The 19,903-nt window shown below is 41.2% G+C and overlaps 1 protein-coding gene across 1 annotated transcript in view; it reads left to right on the forward strand.

The window, feature by feature from the left end:
* The window catches only part of LOC136575465 (uncharacterized), a 383,051-nt gene that overhangs the window by 179,076 nt on the left and 184,072 nt on the right, over positions 1 to 19,903 (forward strand). The window contains exon 23 of the mRNA XM_066575086.1: positions 18,719 to 18,884. Coding sequence (XP_066431183.1) covers positions 18,719 to 18,884 — 166 coding nt within the window. The remainder of the gene's footprint in view (positions 1 to 18,718; positions 18,885 to 19,903) is intronic.

Consider the following 19,903-nt stretch of genomic DNA (forward strand, 5'->3'; position numbering starts at 1 on the left):
AATGTGTACAGAGCTAGCTGCATCCTGCTTCATGCATAGAGAATGATTAGGTGAACAGCTGATCGACTGGTGGGGTCCCTCGATCAGTTATAGATGGCCCATCTTATGAATAGGTCATCCGTTTTTAAGAGCTGGCAACCCCATTAATGGAAAAAGATATTGAACTCAGAGTTGGTTAATTAGGGCATATATAGACAAATGTGGCATGTGGTCTAAAAGCTTGGGGGAGGACTGAAAGGTATGTAGAATAAGATTTTAAAAAATACAACCTAGCAGCACATGTAGCTTTAATTCTAAGAACATACCTTTATGTATGAATATATTCAAGGTCATTTGGTTCAGTTTTGATAGAATATTCATTCTTCAGAAGTTCTATTTTCAAGTAGGTGCTAATAATTCGATAATAATGTATAATTTGCTGTAATTTCTGTTCGCTTTTCGAATGACTATGGATATTAGGAGTACTCCATAGAATTAGTATAAATGCAATTTGATAATATACATACTTATGTTCACTGCGAAATATGTGGGTATGTTTGCTAAAGGATGAAGACCCGTGGGAATTATAATCTTTGTATAGTTTGATATATAAGAAATAGGAAATAAATATTAACCCTCTCCAATCCACTGCCTGACGTCTAAAGACATTATGATTTAAGGCTGTACAGCTCTGATGTTGGAAGACATCTGTCGGGGTTCTCTTACTGTATATTGCCAGCCTCTCTGCTGTCGGAGCCTATCCAACGTGTCACCTCATGCAGTACTGGCTTTAGCCAGCAGATAGCGCCGTTGTATAATGGCAGAAAAAGAGTAAGCCCCCCCTAGGAAAACCAGAATACGATTTGGATTGGAAAGGGTTAAAGGCAGATATTTCCTGTAGTACATATAGAAAAGGGATTATTATACTATCCTACTTTTTCATGTATAATTGTAGGTGTTATTGTTCAGGTAACCTCTGCTTTTAAAACGCGACTACTTGCGCCTCTTTACCTTTGTTCTTCACTTTCTTTTTAATTTGTAAACAGTGTATATAAAGTTATATCTATTTACAATACATTTTGCAATGTACTATTCTGTTAGGGAAAATCTGCTGCAAATCTGCCACATGTTAACATACTCTTACAGCTGTTGCCAGTCATATATCATATATAGGCATCAAAGAAAAAAGACCAGCAGGGTCTCAGTGAAACATCTTTTAATTTTATTAGATGAGAATAAAAATGCTCATGGAAGGAACATCAACCCCAGGGGCTTACGTGTTTTGGTAGTTCACTTTACTCATAGCCTTGTGGCTATTTATTCATTTCTAAGAAAAAAAAATATTTTATTGAGACTGTGCCATGATGTTGGACTCTTTTTCTTTGATGCTTTTGGTGGATACTGCTCTTTTGACTTGTTAATACGCAGATGGAAAGTTGATTCCTGTAGGCTGTGAGCTGATCTGTATTTTTGTTTAAATGTCATATTCAGGTACAAGCCACTGAATAAGAAGAGCATATTTATAGATATTTGTTCAAAATTTCTTGTCTTTTATGCCTTTATGAATCAGATTTTACATAACATTTTTGACTAAGTTGTCCCATCCGTTGAAAAGAATGGAAATTAATTTGATCAAAATTTACATTGGTAGCTACAGGGGTGAATTTGCGCTGTTTTATCTCACAGTAAAAGGGACTTTCTAATGAATATGGTGGTCACAAGCACATGATTAACACACATAGAGCGAAATGGGGGAGAATGTGTTTACCTGTATACAGAATGGGAGACCCAGTGACCCAAGATGGGTCTCTATAGTGTCCAAAATAGCTGACTATGTATTACCAATTTCAGATTGGCACAAAATAGCCATATCAATTGCAAACCTCTTTATTAATGTATTAATCACTGAGGCTGGCTACAAACCCCTAATGCGATGGTACATGATTCCTAGGATAGTTTCCAATATGTTTCCAGGGATGCCAGGCCTATGCTTTAGGGGATGTGGATGCGAGGGCACCTTTACACATTTAGTGTAACTGCCCATGGCTTCACCGTTTTTGGATTCAGGTATACACCCTTATATTCACCATCACAAATTTATCGCTACACAAATCACCATGGGAAGCACTTTTGGACAGAAGGATTCCTAACACCCCCAGACACATACACAAATGGATATCCTATTGCTTGCTATCTCCAAATATAGCAATCGCTCGCTCCTGGAGGAAAACGTCAGTTAGTATCGATTTTGTGAAAACTAAATTATCCTGGATCACGGTCAACAAGAAGTTGGCAGCCATCCTTATGGACCGCAAAACATTATATGAAAAAACACGCGCGTCTTGGTATCAATAGTCTTTAACCATGAGCCTGTGGAATTCAACAGCCAGACCCATCCAGTGGACCCCTACAGCCAGTTTTGGCCTTCCTAACCAAGCCATATTTTTCCAATCTGATATTTCTCACTTTATGGAGTAATAACTTTGTAATACTTTTACTTATCCAAATATACTGAGATTGTTTTTTTAATGACAAATTGTAATTTGTGTTCGTGCTAAAATTTTGATCCATCTGTTTTGTGTTTAGAAAAAAATTTGAAATTTTGCAAAAATATGGAAAAATTTCATTTTCCAAACTTTGAAATTTTCTCGTTTTAGGGCTACAGGCACACTTGCCATGTGCTCTAGTTGTGCTCTAGAGGCTCAGGCGCAACTAGCATTGGACACCAGACAGACACCTGTCCATGTGCTGTATAATATACTAGCTGATATACCCGGCTTCGCCCGAGTTAATTTAGTACTGGTGTTTATCTGGTGTTCATATGGGAAATCTTATGAAGTTGTGTTTACTTTAGATAAATGCGTTTTGTTTCGCTGAGAAGATAACTGTCTCATATATTGCGGGGTACAGATATGTTATTAGTTACATAACATAGGAATGGTCATGCCAAATTTCAAGTTTGTGCAGTACAGATATGTGTTATTAGTTACATTACATAGGGGGTCACTTACTTTTATGCATAGGATTGAATAATCAGGTTCCAACCCTTTAAATTTCCAATATTTAGTATGCAAAGAATGGTAATGGCAAATTTCACATTTGTGCGGTAAAAATTTGTGTAATCATTTGTTGCATCGGGAAGTGAGAGAATTCGATTCCGTATGTAAAATTTTGACTCTTGATTCTTTTGCACTTAGAATTGAACAATTGAGTTGGGCCCATTAGCTTTTCCTATTTATGACATAATCAATGCTCGTGCCAAATTTTAAGTTTCTATGACATAGGGGAAGTGAGAGAATTAGATTCTGTACGTAAAATTTGGACACTAATTCTCTTGCGCTTAGAATTGAATAATCGAGTTGGGACCCATTAGCTTTTCCTATTTATGACATAATCAATACTCGTGCCAAATTTCAAATTTCTATGACATCAGGAAGTGAATTAGATTATGTACGTAAAATTTGGACGCTAATTCTTTTGTGCTTAGAATTGAATAATCGAGTTGGGACCCATTAGGTTTTCCTATTTATGACATAATCAATGCTCGTGCTAAATTTCAAGTTTCTATGACATCGTGAAGTGAGAGAATTAGATTATATACGTATAATTTGGACGCTAATTCTTTTGCGCTTGGAATTAAATAATCAAGTTGAGACCCATTAACTTTTGCTATTTATGACTTGATCAATGCTTGCGCCAAATTTCAAGTTTCTACGACATCGAGAAGTGAGAGAATTAGATTACGTACGTAAAATTTGGACGGTAGTTATTTTGCGCTAGAATTGAATAATCGAGTTGGGACCTCTTTACTTTTCCTATTTTGTACATAATCTATGCTTGTTCCAAATTTCATGTTTCTACGACATCGGGAAGTTGGAGAACTTTTGGCGAGTCAGTCAGTCAGTCAGTCAGTGAGTCAGTGAGGGCTTTCGTCTTTATATATATAGATGGACGGCCCATACATTGCAATGCACTTGCATGCCCGTATTCTCCTCCATGATACAGACAAGAATAGGATATGTGATGATTTTTTTTCATTAGGTATGCATGAAAAAAATAGCAGTGTGCATAGCCCCATAGGCATTAATGGATCCGTGAGATGTCCATGAATTAACACAGACAGCACATGGACCCAAATACACTAGTGTGCAGAACGCCTAAAACAGCTAGTCATATTACAAAAAATAGTTAAAGGGGTTGTCCCGCGCCGAAACGTTTTTTTTTTTTTTTTAACCCCCCCCCCCCACCCGTTCGGCGCGAGACAACCCCGATGCAGGGGTTAAAAAAACAACCCGCACAGCGCTTACCTGAATCCCGGCGGTCCGGCGTCTTCATACTTACCTGCTGAAGATGGCCGCCGGGATCCTCTGTCTCCGTGGACCGCAGGGCTTCTGTGCGGTCCATTGCCGATTCCAGCCTCCTGATTGGCTGGAATCGGCATGTGACGGGGCGGAGCTACACGGAGCCGGCATTCTACACGAGCGGCCCCATAGAAGACTGCAGAAGACCCGGACTGCGCAAGCGCGGCTAATTTGGCCATCGGAGGGCGAAAATTAGTCGGCTCCATGGGAACGAGGACGCTAGCAACGGAGCAGGTAAGTATAAAACTTTTTATAACTTCTGTATGGCTCATAATTAATGCACAATGTACATTACAAAGTGCATTATTATGGCCATACAGAAGTGTATAGACCCACTTGCTGCCGCGGGACAACCCCTTTAATAAATAACATTTACCACTTTATATTTGCATCATTATTTAAATGTCCTTTTATTTTTAAGAATGTTACAAAGCTTACACATGTAACAGCATTTTTCCAAATTTTAAAGAACATTTCTGAAACCTATTTTTTTTAGTTCTAACTTGGCTTTGATGGTCCTTTGTACTAAAATCCCCCTATATTACCACATTTTAAAAACTGCACCCCTCAAAGTTTTCAAAAGTGCATTTACAAGGTATCTTAACTCTTTAGGTGTTTTACAGAAATTAAAGCAATGTAAAAATGAAATTTAAATATTTCAATTTTTTGCAGATTTTCCATTACTAAACCATTATTTTCTGTAACACAGCAGGAGTTATTAGAGGAAAAAAAACAATATTTATTACCCTGATTCTGTAGTTTTTAGAAATATCTCACATGTGATCCCAGTGTCAGACTGGGGTACATAGGAACCAGCAGTGGAATGAATTCCAGAGGCCCACCTTCCATCTATACAATAACAATGCATGTTCAGTTATAGCATTGAATTATCATGGAATTGTATTAAACAATTTGCAATATCCCAAAGCACAACTTTTTCTATGTTCTATGTTGCATAGCAAAGGATGAAATTCACACTGAAAATCTGCAGCATTACTTGACATCTTGCAGAATCTGTGCATGTTTTCTGCAGCGTGTGGATAAGATTTGTTTAAAACTTATCCACTTTACTATTACTACGGATGCTGCGGATTTTCTGTACATGAATTTTGCAGCATTTACGCTCCATGTGGACGTACCAATACACTTTTTCCTATATGCACACACATTGCAATACATTTTACATATACAGCAGCATATCATAGGGAGGCTTTATACGGGCAGTTACTCATCTGAGTAATCGCATATATGAGTAATTATGAGGTGGCTGTAGTCCTATATGAACACAAGACTTGACAGGGCAAGTGAGTGAGAATCACTTACTTGAAGGAGTTGGTTTTTAGCTCACCTAAAAACCAAGTGCCAATCAGCCTGCACAAACAGGCAGTCTTTTATCTATGAATGACTGCCTGTTCACAGCGAATGGAGGTGGGTGGCCGGAAGAGATTTCCAGTGCCCTCTGACTCCATATAGTGAGCGATTACATAGACATACTATTACACATAAATAAAACAGCTTGGTTTTTGATTCTGCATTGGATGCCTGCCTTCTGGTAAATTATGAACATCCTACTACAGCTGCCATTACTGCAGTGCACTGTTAGCTGGAATGTGGTTTAGGTGGCCATGGGCCCCTGGGAGCCTCAGACCCTGAGCAATCAAGCAAACTGTCTATATGATGATACACCATTATGTATACTGTCTTCCATTATAAAAACAGAACAGTCAAACAAATTTCAAATGGAAATCCCTAATGCAGATTTGAATGCGCCCTTTAACCTGTCTTTTTTTTTTAAATAGTGTTGAAACTCCTATTTAAGTTAACTTTGAGACAATGGAAATTAACATATTGTAACAACACTGGCACTTTATAAGAATCTAGTTGCAGACAATAAGGTACATAGGAAAATGTGTTATAAATTATTTTACCCATATCTTTTAAATTAACCTATAAGTTTGTCAAGTGTCAGCTGATAGCACTGTTGAAGGAAGATGAATGTCAGCTCCTCAAATGCCAGTCAGTCATATTTGGCATATTGTATATTATTAATATAGTATGTCTTGTGCCACACACACTATAGAAGAAGCCTTTTTTTCTAGTTACTAGATCATCTAAACCTACATCTTCTTCAAAGAGCAGCTGCCCTGATCTGAAATACATGTGGATTTTAAACTGTCTTCATTTTGCAAATGATAGTCATTGGCATATTTAGGTCAGAGCACTGGAGCAAATCTCTATATTCATCTGAAAAGTGCTCATGCATGTTGTATTGTGTCAGAAATGCAAACTGTAACTAGGATGCAAATGTGCGTACTGTATCTCAGAACAGAATCTGCTCCAGGCCAACAGTATTATTGTTAAGATCTACACAAAGGATAGCTCACAATAAAGAAGCAAATGCAACTGAGAGATTGTCGTGGATAATATATTAGAATGCTGATGTCCCTGGAAAGAGTGGATTCTAGGAAGTGATAGGAATTCTGTAGTAATCGGAATAAGATATTCACCAGGATTAGAAGATAATACTGCGATAATGAATGATCTTAATTTATATAGTACCAACATATTCCACAGCACTTTACAAATCAGAGAGTGAATGTACAGTCAGCAAAGTAATTAACAATTCAAGCAATAGAAGTGAGGGCCCTGCTCACAATAGTTTACAATCTATGAGGAAATAGGGGTGATATAAATGGTATAAGTGCTTGTTCGGTACAATGGTTCAGCCATATCTTACTAAGTACGGTAGTAGAAATAAAACTGCAAAAGCCGCTCACCACTTTGTATTAGTGTGTGCACAGATATGAAATGCATTTGAGTGCTTCGAGAGAGGGTTGGAAGGGGTGTCGTCTCTCCTTAAGGAGTGCACCCAGAAGGTGTGTAGAAACACCTAGGGGATGAGTGAGTAGACTTAAAGGGCCATGCATGCTCCTCTGGGTAAATTATGCCAATAAGGCAGATGGAACAATACCTCTGCAGTGCCACCTATTGGATGGCTGCATTCCTTCAAATCAATGTACGACTCTCTAAACAGGTCTTTAAAACAATGATTGTGAATAGGAAGCCAAGCCAGAAAACCATACACAGACAGCTGTTTCAGGGTGTTTGCTCCTCATCAGTGTGCATGGGGTACTGTTAGATGAAAGGGTCAGGTTTTGAGAAAACATTTACTGTAGAAGGGAGAAAATAGCAACGTTTTGATTAGGGAATGTGGTATGCCTGTCTAAAGCAATATTTTTTTAGGGCATGTAAAACCCTTTAGTGACAAGACTATGTTTTGCTTTAAGGACCAAGTGATTGTCATTGTCGCATTGCATGAGCCATAACTTGTTGACATTTTTCTTCTCTTTCATCCATTCATAAAGGGTTGTTGGGAAAAATGCATATTTTTTAAAACTAGATTTTTTAAAATCTTAAATCAAACTTTATTGAACTTCTTTAGTTCAACAGTTGACGTTATTTTTTAGTGCCTCAGGGAGACTTGCAGTTGCGATAGTTTGATCGCTAGTACACTGCATTACTTATGTAGTGCTTTATACTGAGCCTATGACAGCAGCCTATTAAAATCTGCCAGAGGCGTGGCCTAATAGGCAAAGTTACGTGGCAGACTGGCAGATGTAAAGACCTTTGTCAGGCTTCCAGCTACCATGGGAACTTATTACCTTACAATCACACTGCAGGATGCTAGTGGGTGAAAGAAGGAACCCCCTCTCCTTGTTATCTGCTTAAATGATTTAGTTGCTATTGATTGTGACATGTAAGGGGTTAAACTGCTAGGATCTGAGGTGTCTCCACAGCTTGCATGTAGAGCAGGAGCCTGGCTGTCAGTAGTCAGCTAAGCCACTGGCTTAAAAAGATGTATGTGCTGTTTAAAAGCTGATTAGTGAGGTCAGTAAAAAGGAGTATTGCCTGTCACTAAGGGGTAAACTGTGGATATTGGGAATTAAACTGATTGTCTTGGGTAGTGCATACCAGAGAGAATGTGGTGGGGCGGTTCAGATTATGCAACATGCTAGTGTAAAATCCTCGGCAAGATGTAGAGCACGGATAGGGTAGTAAGAAGAGATGAAGGAAGAGACGTTAGGTGGTGCAGCAATGTCTAGAGCTTTATGGATAAGAGTAATACATTTAAAGGGGTATTCCCATCTCAGCAAGTTATACTCTATCCACTGGATAAGGTATAACTTGCCAATAGAATTCATAGTCGGGATAATGCTTGTATGTCACAAATTCCTGCTTTATTAATACGTGTGCAATTCACAGAAGTAATGGAGAACGCATTGCAGCTTTTATCAAAGCCTTGTTCACCTCAATTAGAGGTGAACAGGGCTTTGATAAAAGCTGAAACGCGTTCTCCATTATTTCCGTGAATTGCACATGTATAATTAAAGCAGGAATTTGTGACATACAAGCATTATCCCTACTATGAATTCTACTTGCACAAAGAAGCCAGTCTGACCGGATGGCTAATCAAGTCTTGTAACACACACCTGCAAAAGGGAACAGGGAGTTGGAGACCAGCTGAGGTGAGACAACATAAACTTTATTACTGCATAACTTGGCAATAGGTGGGGTTCCAAGTGCAGGGATCCCCATCGATCCAGAGAAATCACCCGGCAGGTCCTGAAGTTTTGACCACGCTGGTCAAGCCATTCACTTCCTACGGTTGGACCCCCACCAATTAGCAAGTTATCCCCTATCCTGTGAATAGGGGATAACTTGTCAAGATGGGAATTCTCTTTTAATTTGTATCCTAATGGGCAACCAGTGCTGTGACTGGCAAAGGATGGAGGCATTGGTGCAGAAAGATATGCTTGGCGGCTGCATTCAGGATAGATTGGAGGGGGACAGCATGGTGGGGGAAGATCAATTTGTGGGGAGTTACAGAGGTCCAGACAAGAATGGACCATGTCAACAAATGAAATCTTTGCTTTTTGTACAATACAAAAATTCTAGAGATGTGAGAGGTGCAGAGAGCATGAGTGTGCAAGTCATTGAATATGGAGAGTGAAGGATAGATTGGAGTCATACATAACTCCAAGACATTGGATATATTGCATAGGAGTTATGATCGCACTATGCAGTGAGATGGAAATATCAGGTTTAGGTAGGTTAGAAGATGGCAGAAATGCAAGAAGTCGAGTTTTTGAAAAATTCAGTTTCAGATAGAGAAATGAAATGATGTTAGAGACAGCGGACAGACAATCACTGGTATTTTGTAGCAGTGAAGGGGTGATGTAAAAGAAACAAGTAAATAGCAACAACAAAGGAGAAAAAATGGCTCTTTAAAGCACCTCCTTCATTCTTCTTTTTTTCCAAAAAATCAATAAAATAGTAGGTACCATGTAAACCATGTCTACGATCAGAGCTGAGATCAAGAAAGAAGTGTCTTTCGAAACTCATCAAGTGTAGACATGGTGTTACATGGTACCTACAATTTGTAATTGTATGGATTTTTTTTGGAAAAAAAGAACTGTTTTTACTAAGCCAGTTTTTCTCTTTTGTTGTTACTATTTAAGCCATTTGGTTCACGTTCAGCCTGAGCACCTAAAAACCTTCAAGGGCAAATACTGTCTACCAACCAGATGAAGAAAACATTGTGTTATGTATTTTGAAGAAGTACCTTGGTCTGCAATACCAAGACTGGCCAAAGCAATGACAATGGCACTATCTGCTTCCTGCAAGAAACAGCTTATTGTACAAGTGCATCAGTCCACAGAACAGCTGATTGTAGGGATCCCTAGTAACAAAATCCTGTCAATCTACTATTGATGACCAATTCTGAGGATAGGCCATTAATAGTTTACAACTGGACAACCCCTTTAATGTAAGTGGTGGGGAGCTGGCTCCTGTCTGAGAGACAATTGATTTTTTTTCACTTCTCATGCCACTGCTGCTTCCAGCACATTCCCACTTCATTCCCCCTGTCATTAGAAAATGAAAATTTTATTTTTACCTATTCCTACCCTGTCAGTCTTCTTATTGCATCTTCTCCTGCGATCTTCTGGCTCCTGCAATCCCCCGGGTCACCTCACCTCCAGCAGACCGATTCTTCTTCTGGTGACGAAGCGTCCATTCTCTGCAGTCTCCTTCCTGCAGGGCAATGAATGCTACGTCACTGAAAAATAGTTTAGGGTTATTTTTGCTCTCTTTGGCAATCAATCTCTGCAGTTTTTATCTTTTTCTTATATAAATTGTTTTTTTACCTATATGTTATTCGCGCTTCTTCACTGCCTTTTTGTTTTAGTAATTTAAACATTTTCCTTTTTTTATTTACTGCCCTCTTACAGTCTTGTGGAGCCACATTGTTTTCCTTCTATTCATAGTTCTTTTTCATAGTATTTTTGCTTCAAGTTCACCCACCTTACTGATCAGACTTCTTTCATTAGTTGCCAGACAGTTTATACAGTTGTGGTTAGTATTTATATTCATTATGTTACTTATGGTCCTATTAGCTGCTCTTTCAGTTCTAATTGTACTAACCCCACCCCCCTGCTCGACCCCCATTTCCATTCCTTAATCTCCTTAATCCCAAAACTCTGTCTGCACTCTCTTCCCCCTATTTCTCTTGTTGCCCTCCCTGCATTCCCTAGTTTAAACACTCCTCCCACTTTCTAGCCTTTTTTTCCCAGCACAGCTGCACCCTCCCTATTGAGATGCAGCCTGTCCCTACAGAAGAGCCTGTAGCAAATAGAAAAGTTGGCCCAGTTCTCCAGGAACCCAAATCCCTCCTTCCTACACCCACTCTGGAGCCACTTGTTTACCTCCCTAATCCTGTGCTGCTTTTCTGGTGTGGCTTGTGGTACAGGTAGTATTTCCAAAAAACTACCTTGGAGGACCTTGCCCTGAGCTTAGATCTTATTTGGTAGTGCATCTATATGCACTCCTCAGTCAGCAAGTAACGGCCATTTTCTGTGATTGAGCTTAGATCTTCCATCAACTTATGACTTTGTCATTGGTGCCAATGTGCACCATGACCACTGGATCCTTTCCAGACCCTCCTTGCAATCTGTCAACCTGATCCGCGATATGTCAAACTGAAGCACCAGGAAAGCAACACACCATTCGACAATCCCAGTCTTTGTGGTAGATTGCCCTGTCTGTCCCCCACTACCAGGACCTGTCTAGCTTGCCGTGCTCTCCCCTTCACCTTCTTACTTGAGCAGTCATCTCCCTGACATTCAGAGGGCAGATTGTGCACCAGCAGTGCTAACCCTGTAATGGCACCACCCTCATCTGCCAACTTTGCAAGATTGTTGGGATTGCCAGTTCAGACCTAGCCTCCCTGGTTTTCTTCCCTCTACCCCTCATTCTGTCACCCAGCTAGCTGCCTGCTCATCTTGCCCTCCCATACTACTATCCATCCCCACATCTACCCTAGTGAGTGTCTGCTCAGTGAGCAGCAAACTCCTTTCCATGTTGTCAATGGATCTCAGTGTTGCTAGTCGCTCATTTAGATCCAGGATCTGGGCTTCCACATGCGCAACGTGCTTACATCTCGTACAGCAATATGCACCCTCGAACGGCTGTTCAAGGACTGCATAGATGACACAAGATGTACACTGGACGCCAATGTCAATCATGGAGCACATTCTATTGGGGATCTACAATTTAACTTAAAAAAAAACCCCGCTAAATTCAACTAAATCGCACTCTTCACGTGTCTCCCCCCATACGCTGTCACGTGTCTTTGCCCGTACGCGCTCACTCACGTGTCTCCACCGATTTGCACTAACTCACGTGTCTCCAACCATTCGCGCTCACCCACGTGTCTCCTTCTCCCTGACGTGTCTCCTTCTCCCTGCTATAAGCTGAATGTAACACTTTTCCCCCATGCTGTCAACTGCATTTAATGAAGAATTTTTAATAATATCCAATTACGAAAATCATTTTTATGCAAAAATATATGGATTAAACAAAAAGCTAGCAAAGTCCGTAGCCTTTAAGGATAATAGAGTGAAGCGTAGTGAGTAAAAGTTGGCAGTCTACATTATGAAATGCTTCATAGAGGTCCGGAAAAATCAATAGAAAGTGGTTGCTGGAAGATTTTACCGCCTTGTGATTATTTAAGACTTTAGTAGGGCTATTTCTGAAGAGTGTAGAAACTGGCTTGTAAGGGGCCAAGAAGAGAATAAACAAAGATATTGCTGATTAGGCGAAAGTAGAGCAAACGATTCAGAAGTTTGGTGATGAAAGAGAGATTAGAAATGGGTGGGTTGTGAGCAGCATTGGTTTAGTAATGGGGATATGACTGCATATTTAAAAGAGGAGGGAAAGATACTAGAAGAAAGAGAGGGGAGAGAGAGTTGGACAAGGTGTGAGGGAATAGGGTCACGAATGTAGGTAGTGAAGTGAGAAGAAGGGAGGAGCCTAGAGACATCTTCTGTTTTTGGGGAGTGTGAACAAGAGGAAGTGCGTGAGAGAAGGGGATCAAAGCTACTTGACTACTACTCTCTACTAATCCTCCTTGACCTGTCTGCTGCAATTGACACTGTCGACCATAACCTCCTTCTCACTATGCTCCGCTCTATTGGTCTAAAGGACACTGCTCTCTCCTCGTTCTCTTCCTACCTCTCTGATTGCTCTTTCAGTGTCTCCTTTGCTGATTCTATCTCCTCTCCACTTCTTCTCGCTGTTGGGGTCCCCCTGGGCTCAGTCCTTGGTCCCCTTCTCTTCTCTATCTATACTGCCTCAATTGAACAAACCATCCACAAATTTGGCCTCCAATACCATCTCTACGCTGACGACACCCAACTATACACCTCCTCTCGTGAGATCTCTGGACCCTTCTTCCAAAATATCACCGACTGTCTTTCCGCTGTCTCTAACATTATGTCCTCCCTTTTCTCAAACTAAACCTCTCTAAAACTGACCTCCTTGTATTTCCACCTTTCAACCGACCTCCCCTCAACATCTCCATTCCAGTATCTGGCACCATCATAACCCCCAGACAGCATGCCCGCTGCCTTGGGGTCACACTGGACTCTGACCTCTCCTTTATCCCACATATCCAATCTCTGGCCCAACATGCCACATGCACCTCAGAAATATTGCTAAAATACGTCCGTTCCTTACTACGGACACGCTAAAGACACTCATGGTCGCCCTCATCCACTCCCGGCTTGACTACTGCAACTCGCTACTCATCGGCCTTCCCCGCACTAGACTTGCATTTTTCTATCCAGCCATTACTCAGACGCCTCTGCACTATTCCAGTCGCTGCATTGGCTGCCCATCCATTGCAGAACTAAATTTAAACTTCTCTACCTCACCCACAAAGCTCTGCATGGCACCACACCAGCATACATCACCTCTCTCCTGTCAGTACACCACCCAGCCTGCTCACTCCGATCAGCTAACACACTCAAACTAAAGACCACTGTAACACGAACCTCACATGCTCACCTACAGGACTTTACCAGAGCAGCACCCATCCTCTGGAACGCTCTAGCCCAAGGCATCCAGACAATTCCCGATGCACGAAATTTCAGACGTGCCTTATAAATACACCTCTTCAGGGAAGCATACCAAATCTCCTGACCTCCCAAGGGCGCCCACCCCGTTTGCCTTCTAATAACTGATTTCCACATGAAATCTCCGATTGCCTGTGTTCCCCATGTCTCCCCCCCCCCCTTGCACCTCCCTTACCACCCCCAAACCCATTTGTTTCAAACCGAATATACTTAACATTGTAATTTTTGTATTATTTTGCATTTATCAATGCCTGAAAGCGCTGCAGAATAAGTTGGCGCTATGCAAATAAAGATTATTATTATTATACTAACATATACTTTTTTCCCCGGAGGAGTAGGAGCTGACAGGGGCTTGTTTCTGTTGCCTGCTGCCTGGTGTTGGTGGGCCCTTCAGCTGCAGAGCGAGGTCTTTGCAGATCTGTTCTGGAACTTCCAGCTCACCTGAAGCTCTCCTTCCAGCCTTAGGGTGGATTCAGACGACTGTATATCGGCTGGGTTTTCACGCCCAACTGATATACGGCATCTCTCTCTGCAGGGGGAGGAGGCTGGAAGAGCCGGGATCAGTGCTCTGAGCTCCCGCCCCCTCTCTGCCTCCTCTCCACCCCCTCTCCGCCCCTCTGCACTATTTGCAATGAGAGGAGGCAGGATGGGGGTGTGGATAAGTTCCGCGAATCCTCCCCCTGCAGAGAGAGATGTGTGAAAACCCAGCTGATATACGGTCGTCTTAATGCACCCTCAGTGTTATGGGAAGATGCTGATGGCTGAGAGAGGACCCACCAACACCAATTCCTACAGTTGTAAGCAAGAGGCAGGCCCATCTGTCTCACTGGATGGGTCCCCCTTGTGGCTTGCCCTCAGCCCCTCTGCATGTTGGAGAGGACAGCCCCTCTATTCTTACTGGATAAGTCCCCCCCTCCTGCTTGCCCCAGACCCGGCAGCATCACACAGTCTTTCACACAACCATGGGGAAAGTAAAGTCTGTCAGCGAGGCTATGCTGGTGTTGTGGGGTATTATTACTGAGGTTGTGTGGCGGGGGCCGAAAAAATTCCTGTACTGGGCCACTTGTGGCCCATGGGGTTATATATTGTGTAGGCCTGCACTCCGGGGTCAAACTTTAGGACGGCTTAATAAATGGAATGTCAGCCCTTGCCGCAGCAGAATCTGACCCTGTACCCAGCCTGTGACCCCAGCGTACCAGTCCGGATTCTTCTTTTCTTTGCTGCAGATGTGGCGGCCAGTGCACCAGCACACATGTGCAGGACAGATAATGCCACGTCATTGCTAGGCAATGAAGCAGATCCTGCTGCTCTTCTGCAATGATGATTGTGGAAGACCCACGGGTCGGACGGCTTCCATTGGCTTCAACGGTAGCGGTCCACATGGAATCCGGCTCAAAATAGGGCATCCTGCGATTTTCCACCCACGGGCGGAAAATCGCAATTGATTTCCGCTCGTGAGCAGGAAAACCCGCTTTTACATTGCATGCTTATAGCAGGTATTTGCTGTGGAATCGGGAGGCGGACGCCTGCTTCAGATTCCACAATGCAAATTCGGCCATGTGCATTCGGTCTAAAGCTGGCAGAAGCCAGATTTGGACAGGATCTACACTTTAAGGCCTCGGTCACACGGGCGATTTTTCGCGCGATTTTCAGCTGCCATTCAATAGCTGAGAGCTGCCCCTGATTGGTCCCTGCGCTGAACCAATCCGAGGCAGCACTCACTCACCCATTCATGAATTCATGAATGGGTGAGTGAGAGCTGCTTCTGATTGGTGAGGGCTGTGACCAATCAGAGGCAGCCCATTCTGCAGGCGGGGATTTTAAACCCCCGGCTGCTGAATACTACTCAGAGCAGTTCAGGACAACTGCCGGCCGGCCACAGCTGAACTCCGTCTACAGGGACAAGGTGAGTATATATTTTTTTGTTATTTTTACACATTTTTCGATGATTTTCAGGGAAGGGCTTATATTTTTAAGCCCTTCCCGAAAATTCATCCCGCGCTCGCCGGCAGCGCATTGTTTTCAATGGAGCCGGGTGTATTGCCGGCTCCATTGAATTCAATGGGCTGGACAGCGCTCCTGTGATTGGGCCCGTTTCAACGAAAACGCGGCTAGGAGCAGATTTTTCCGGCGATTTTTCTGCCCCGGTCACGCGATTTGCGGATGCGCATCCGTCATGCGATCCGCAAATCGCGGCAAAAAACGCCCGTCTGACCGAGGTCTGACAGTAAGCTTCTGCACGTGCCAAATATCTTCCCCAAGAAGATGGTTATGCCTGTTAGCTGACATATTCCCAAGTTGTCACATAAGGTGGAGGGTGCACAACCAAATGGCAGGACATTTGCTAAGGTGTGCGTTAAAGAGCCAGACAGCTGAATTGCAAGATTGACTGATTTGGTGATGCAAGAGTTAAAGGTCCAGAAGATACACAGAGGCTGTGTATTTGCTGTGAAACAGAGACTCTGTTTGCTGGATTAAGAGACTATTGCCGGGGTCTCATGATGGAATTTGTCAGGCAAATAAGGGAGATAAAGCAGTGGGAAGATGCTGCCTAGAAGTGGGGTGGGAGTTAGATGGGCTTGGCAGAATTTAACCTTTTCCAATCCAATATTGGATTCAGGGTTTCCTCACAGGCTTTCTCTTTTTGCTGTTATACAATGGTGCCATCTGATGGCTAAAGCCAGTGTGTGTACACCAGAGAGTCTTCGACAGCAGAGTGGCTGGCAGTAGATGGTAAGAATACCCTGTCGGCCGTCTTCTGACATTGGAGCTGTACAAGCTTCAATCTGAATGTAGGAAGACTTCCGACAGTGGATTGGAAAGGGTTAAAGCCGAGCGAGAGGCTGTACAGGAGTGACTGCAGAGGTCTCTGGATAAACAGATACAGAATTTATATGTTCTTTAATTGTCCAGGAATACACATGGCAACTTAATGGGGCATTCCCATCTTGGTGCTAAGATATGCCATAACATTCTGATCACAGGGGATCTGACTTCATAAAATCCACGATTCCTGAAAATGAATGGAGAGATGTCCATTTGGCATTACTCCTGCCCTGTAGTGTGATAGATAGATAGATAGATAGATAGATAGATAGATAGATAGATAGATAGATAGATAGATAGATAGGATTGAAACTAGCTAAAAGCCACCCACACTGGATATAAATACTGCAGTTTCCTGCTAAAACCGGCAACATTTTCAGTAACTGCACAGTTGATAAGTTTTTACTAAATCTTGATCAGTTCTGTGAAAAAGGTCTGCAGCATGAATTGAGCTTTAATCCAAATGCAACTCTATAGCATGAAAGTTTATATTGCATATTTTTGCTGCACTTTTCATCCTTTGCAATGCACAAAATCTGTGTCAAATCTGCATCAAAATCCACACATGTATTTTGACGCAGATTCATTTTACCAAAAATTGCAGCAAAATATGCTTCAAAAATAAGTCCTATTTCCTAGACTCAAACGAAATCATAACACGTATGTCCCCTTTTAGTAATACATCCTTGTATTCTATCCAAGTGCACACAAACCACCTGGGGAGATTAAAATTAACATAATCCAATATCCCTTACCTATATAAGAAAAGCTCAATTTAGATCGTAGCTCTAATTTTGGATTATGAAGTTTTGTGCTCTTTAATGGATCGATAAACAACCAGAGGTGAAAATAGATGACACATTCTTAGTACTTACCTATAGATTTGATTAGCAGTTGATTTACTGGTTTAGTTGTTAATAAATTGAAAATTCTATAATATATCTATTTGCTAGCCGATTAATTTCATGATACAAAAACCTAGAAAATACAGTGTCGAAACAACACATAACGCTTACTGTCATGGGTGTTTTTCTCACTGTATTTTTGCCTAAGCGAAAGCAGCCTCCACCAACGGGCTACATGAGTAAGATAATTTGTGTAGAATTTTTTGAAAAATGTTGCATTGTTTCTTGAATGTCCTTCTCAGGGGTACGAGACATAAATGATACCTGCGATTGTATATCAAATATACTGCACTACACTGTATGATACCATATTGTTTTGATATTCTAAAAATGTAATTAAAAAAAAGTTCAAAAAAATATAAAAAATAAGTCCCATGTGGATGTACCCCTAAAGATGAAGAATATACATAAACATGCAGTGAGAGACGAGTTTTCACATCTGATTAAAATGTTCATTTATAGATTTCCACATGATTAACTGTGATGCCATATCAATTTGATATGTCCTGTTCACGGTGGAGACTTTGCTTTGCATGCATGGTCAGTTAGTGTAGTCTATGAAACATATGGAAACTACTGAATGCTTACTTGTCAATTCCATATCATCCATAGACTTCATCAAAGAGAGACCATGGAACTCCCAACCAGAAATCTGGGACTAGACTCCCCTGTTCTCTGGATTGTTGAGGTTCCAGCGATTGGACCCCCATCAATCAAACATTTAATGTTTATTCAAATGTATCAATAAGTATAGCAGACATCTGTTTTAATGTTATTGCTTGCAAACATAACACAATGTATAGCCACGTTGTATCTATTCTTCAGTGACAACTGCCTAACAGGACTGACATTATGAAAACGCTTCTATTATAATTGGAGGAGTAAATGCTTGAGGCTAAGACAGAAGCAGCATATAGTCAGTCATCTTACACTGCAATCTAATGCTATTTTTGCTGTCCTTTTATATTGCTCCCATAGCATTTTATTAAAAACTGCTGCAGCTGAAATCTTTCTAAAAATTGTTTCAATAACTGTGTACGCAGTCCAAGCATGAATGCAAACCATTACAGGCATCATTATGTTGATTTAGTGTTGCTGATCCAGCATAACATATGTCAGTGTGTACAGTGCCAAATACTTCTCATTCTCACTATATGCTCTTGTCTTCGTGCAGCATTCAGAGCCCATGGCCAGCTATATATCGGGCTACTACTTCACTGATGATGCCAAACCTACAAGGTCAGAGCTCCAGATCATATGCACATTTCAGGAAGATGTTTTGTTTCCTAAGAGTGGAAAAGATATGGCAGAACACTTAATGGAGAAAGAGCAAAGCCGAGGTATATAGACTACAGACTGAGATACAATATGGAAATACGTTGCACTGGTTATTTTTTCCTGGCGTTCTGTAGCTGTTTTATCTTTAAACAAATATCATAATGAGGAACATTAGGCCTGCTAAAGAAAAAAATCTTTGAATAGCAACCAAGTACTGTATTTCTGCCAACTATCAACTGTCTTCCTAGAAACAATACAATCCAACTTAAAATTATGTTTGTAGCTGTTTACTGTAGAATGAGATGCATTTATATATCAAGTGCGACAGCTTTTATTCTTTTTTTAAATTGTAATATTTTGGAATGTATTTCTATCTTAATGTATTCATGTACATTAAATTGATTTTAGTATGTTGGATTTAAAGGGACATTGTCACCAAGCTATTTTTTAGCTTATTTAAAAGTACTTATTGTTACTAGTGGATCTATGGGAAGCAAGAAAGGGAAGCGGCACCCCAGTAGAGTATTACGTTCAAAGTAGGTGGACTTCCGACTTCCTAACTCACTCCCTGAGGTGTTGTGCTAGAATAGGCACAACCCTTATAAAGGTCTGTAATTATATGCTCCTGGCAGCCCTGCATCATTTTCCGGACAGGATGGCAACCCTATTCAGTCAAAAGGAGCCTGGTGTGAAGGGAGCACTGCAAAAGAACTGCACATTAATTTGGGGACAGGATGATCACAGAAGATATTTGTGCACTGGAAATGGGTAGTATGACACTAGTGGTGTTTATTTTATTGATTATGTGTTTCAAGAGCATATCGCTGTCTTCATCATCTTCATTAGATTTTGCTAATTGTTTTCAATAATCACTCTTAAATAGAAAAATTTCAGATTTGAAACTGAGGGAAGACACAGAAGGGGGCATTCTGTAGAGACTACATAGGGTTAAAAAGGTAGCATGTTAAAATAAGGCATAAATAAAATAATTAATTAAATGCCTGTAAAGGGGTATTATGGTAACATTAAGTTATCTCCAATCTGCAGGCTAGGGGACAAATAGTCAATTGGTGGAGGTCCA

Source organism: Eleutherodactylus coqui, chromosome 1 (genome assembly GCF_035609145.1).
Source record: "Eleutherodactylus coqui strain aEleCoq1 chromosome 1, aEleCoq1.hap1, whole genome shotgun sequence".
NCBI lineage: Eukaryota > Metazoa > Chordata > Amphibia > Anura > Eleutherodactylidae > Eleutherodactylus > Eleutherodactylus coqui.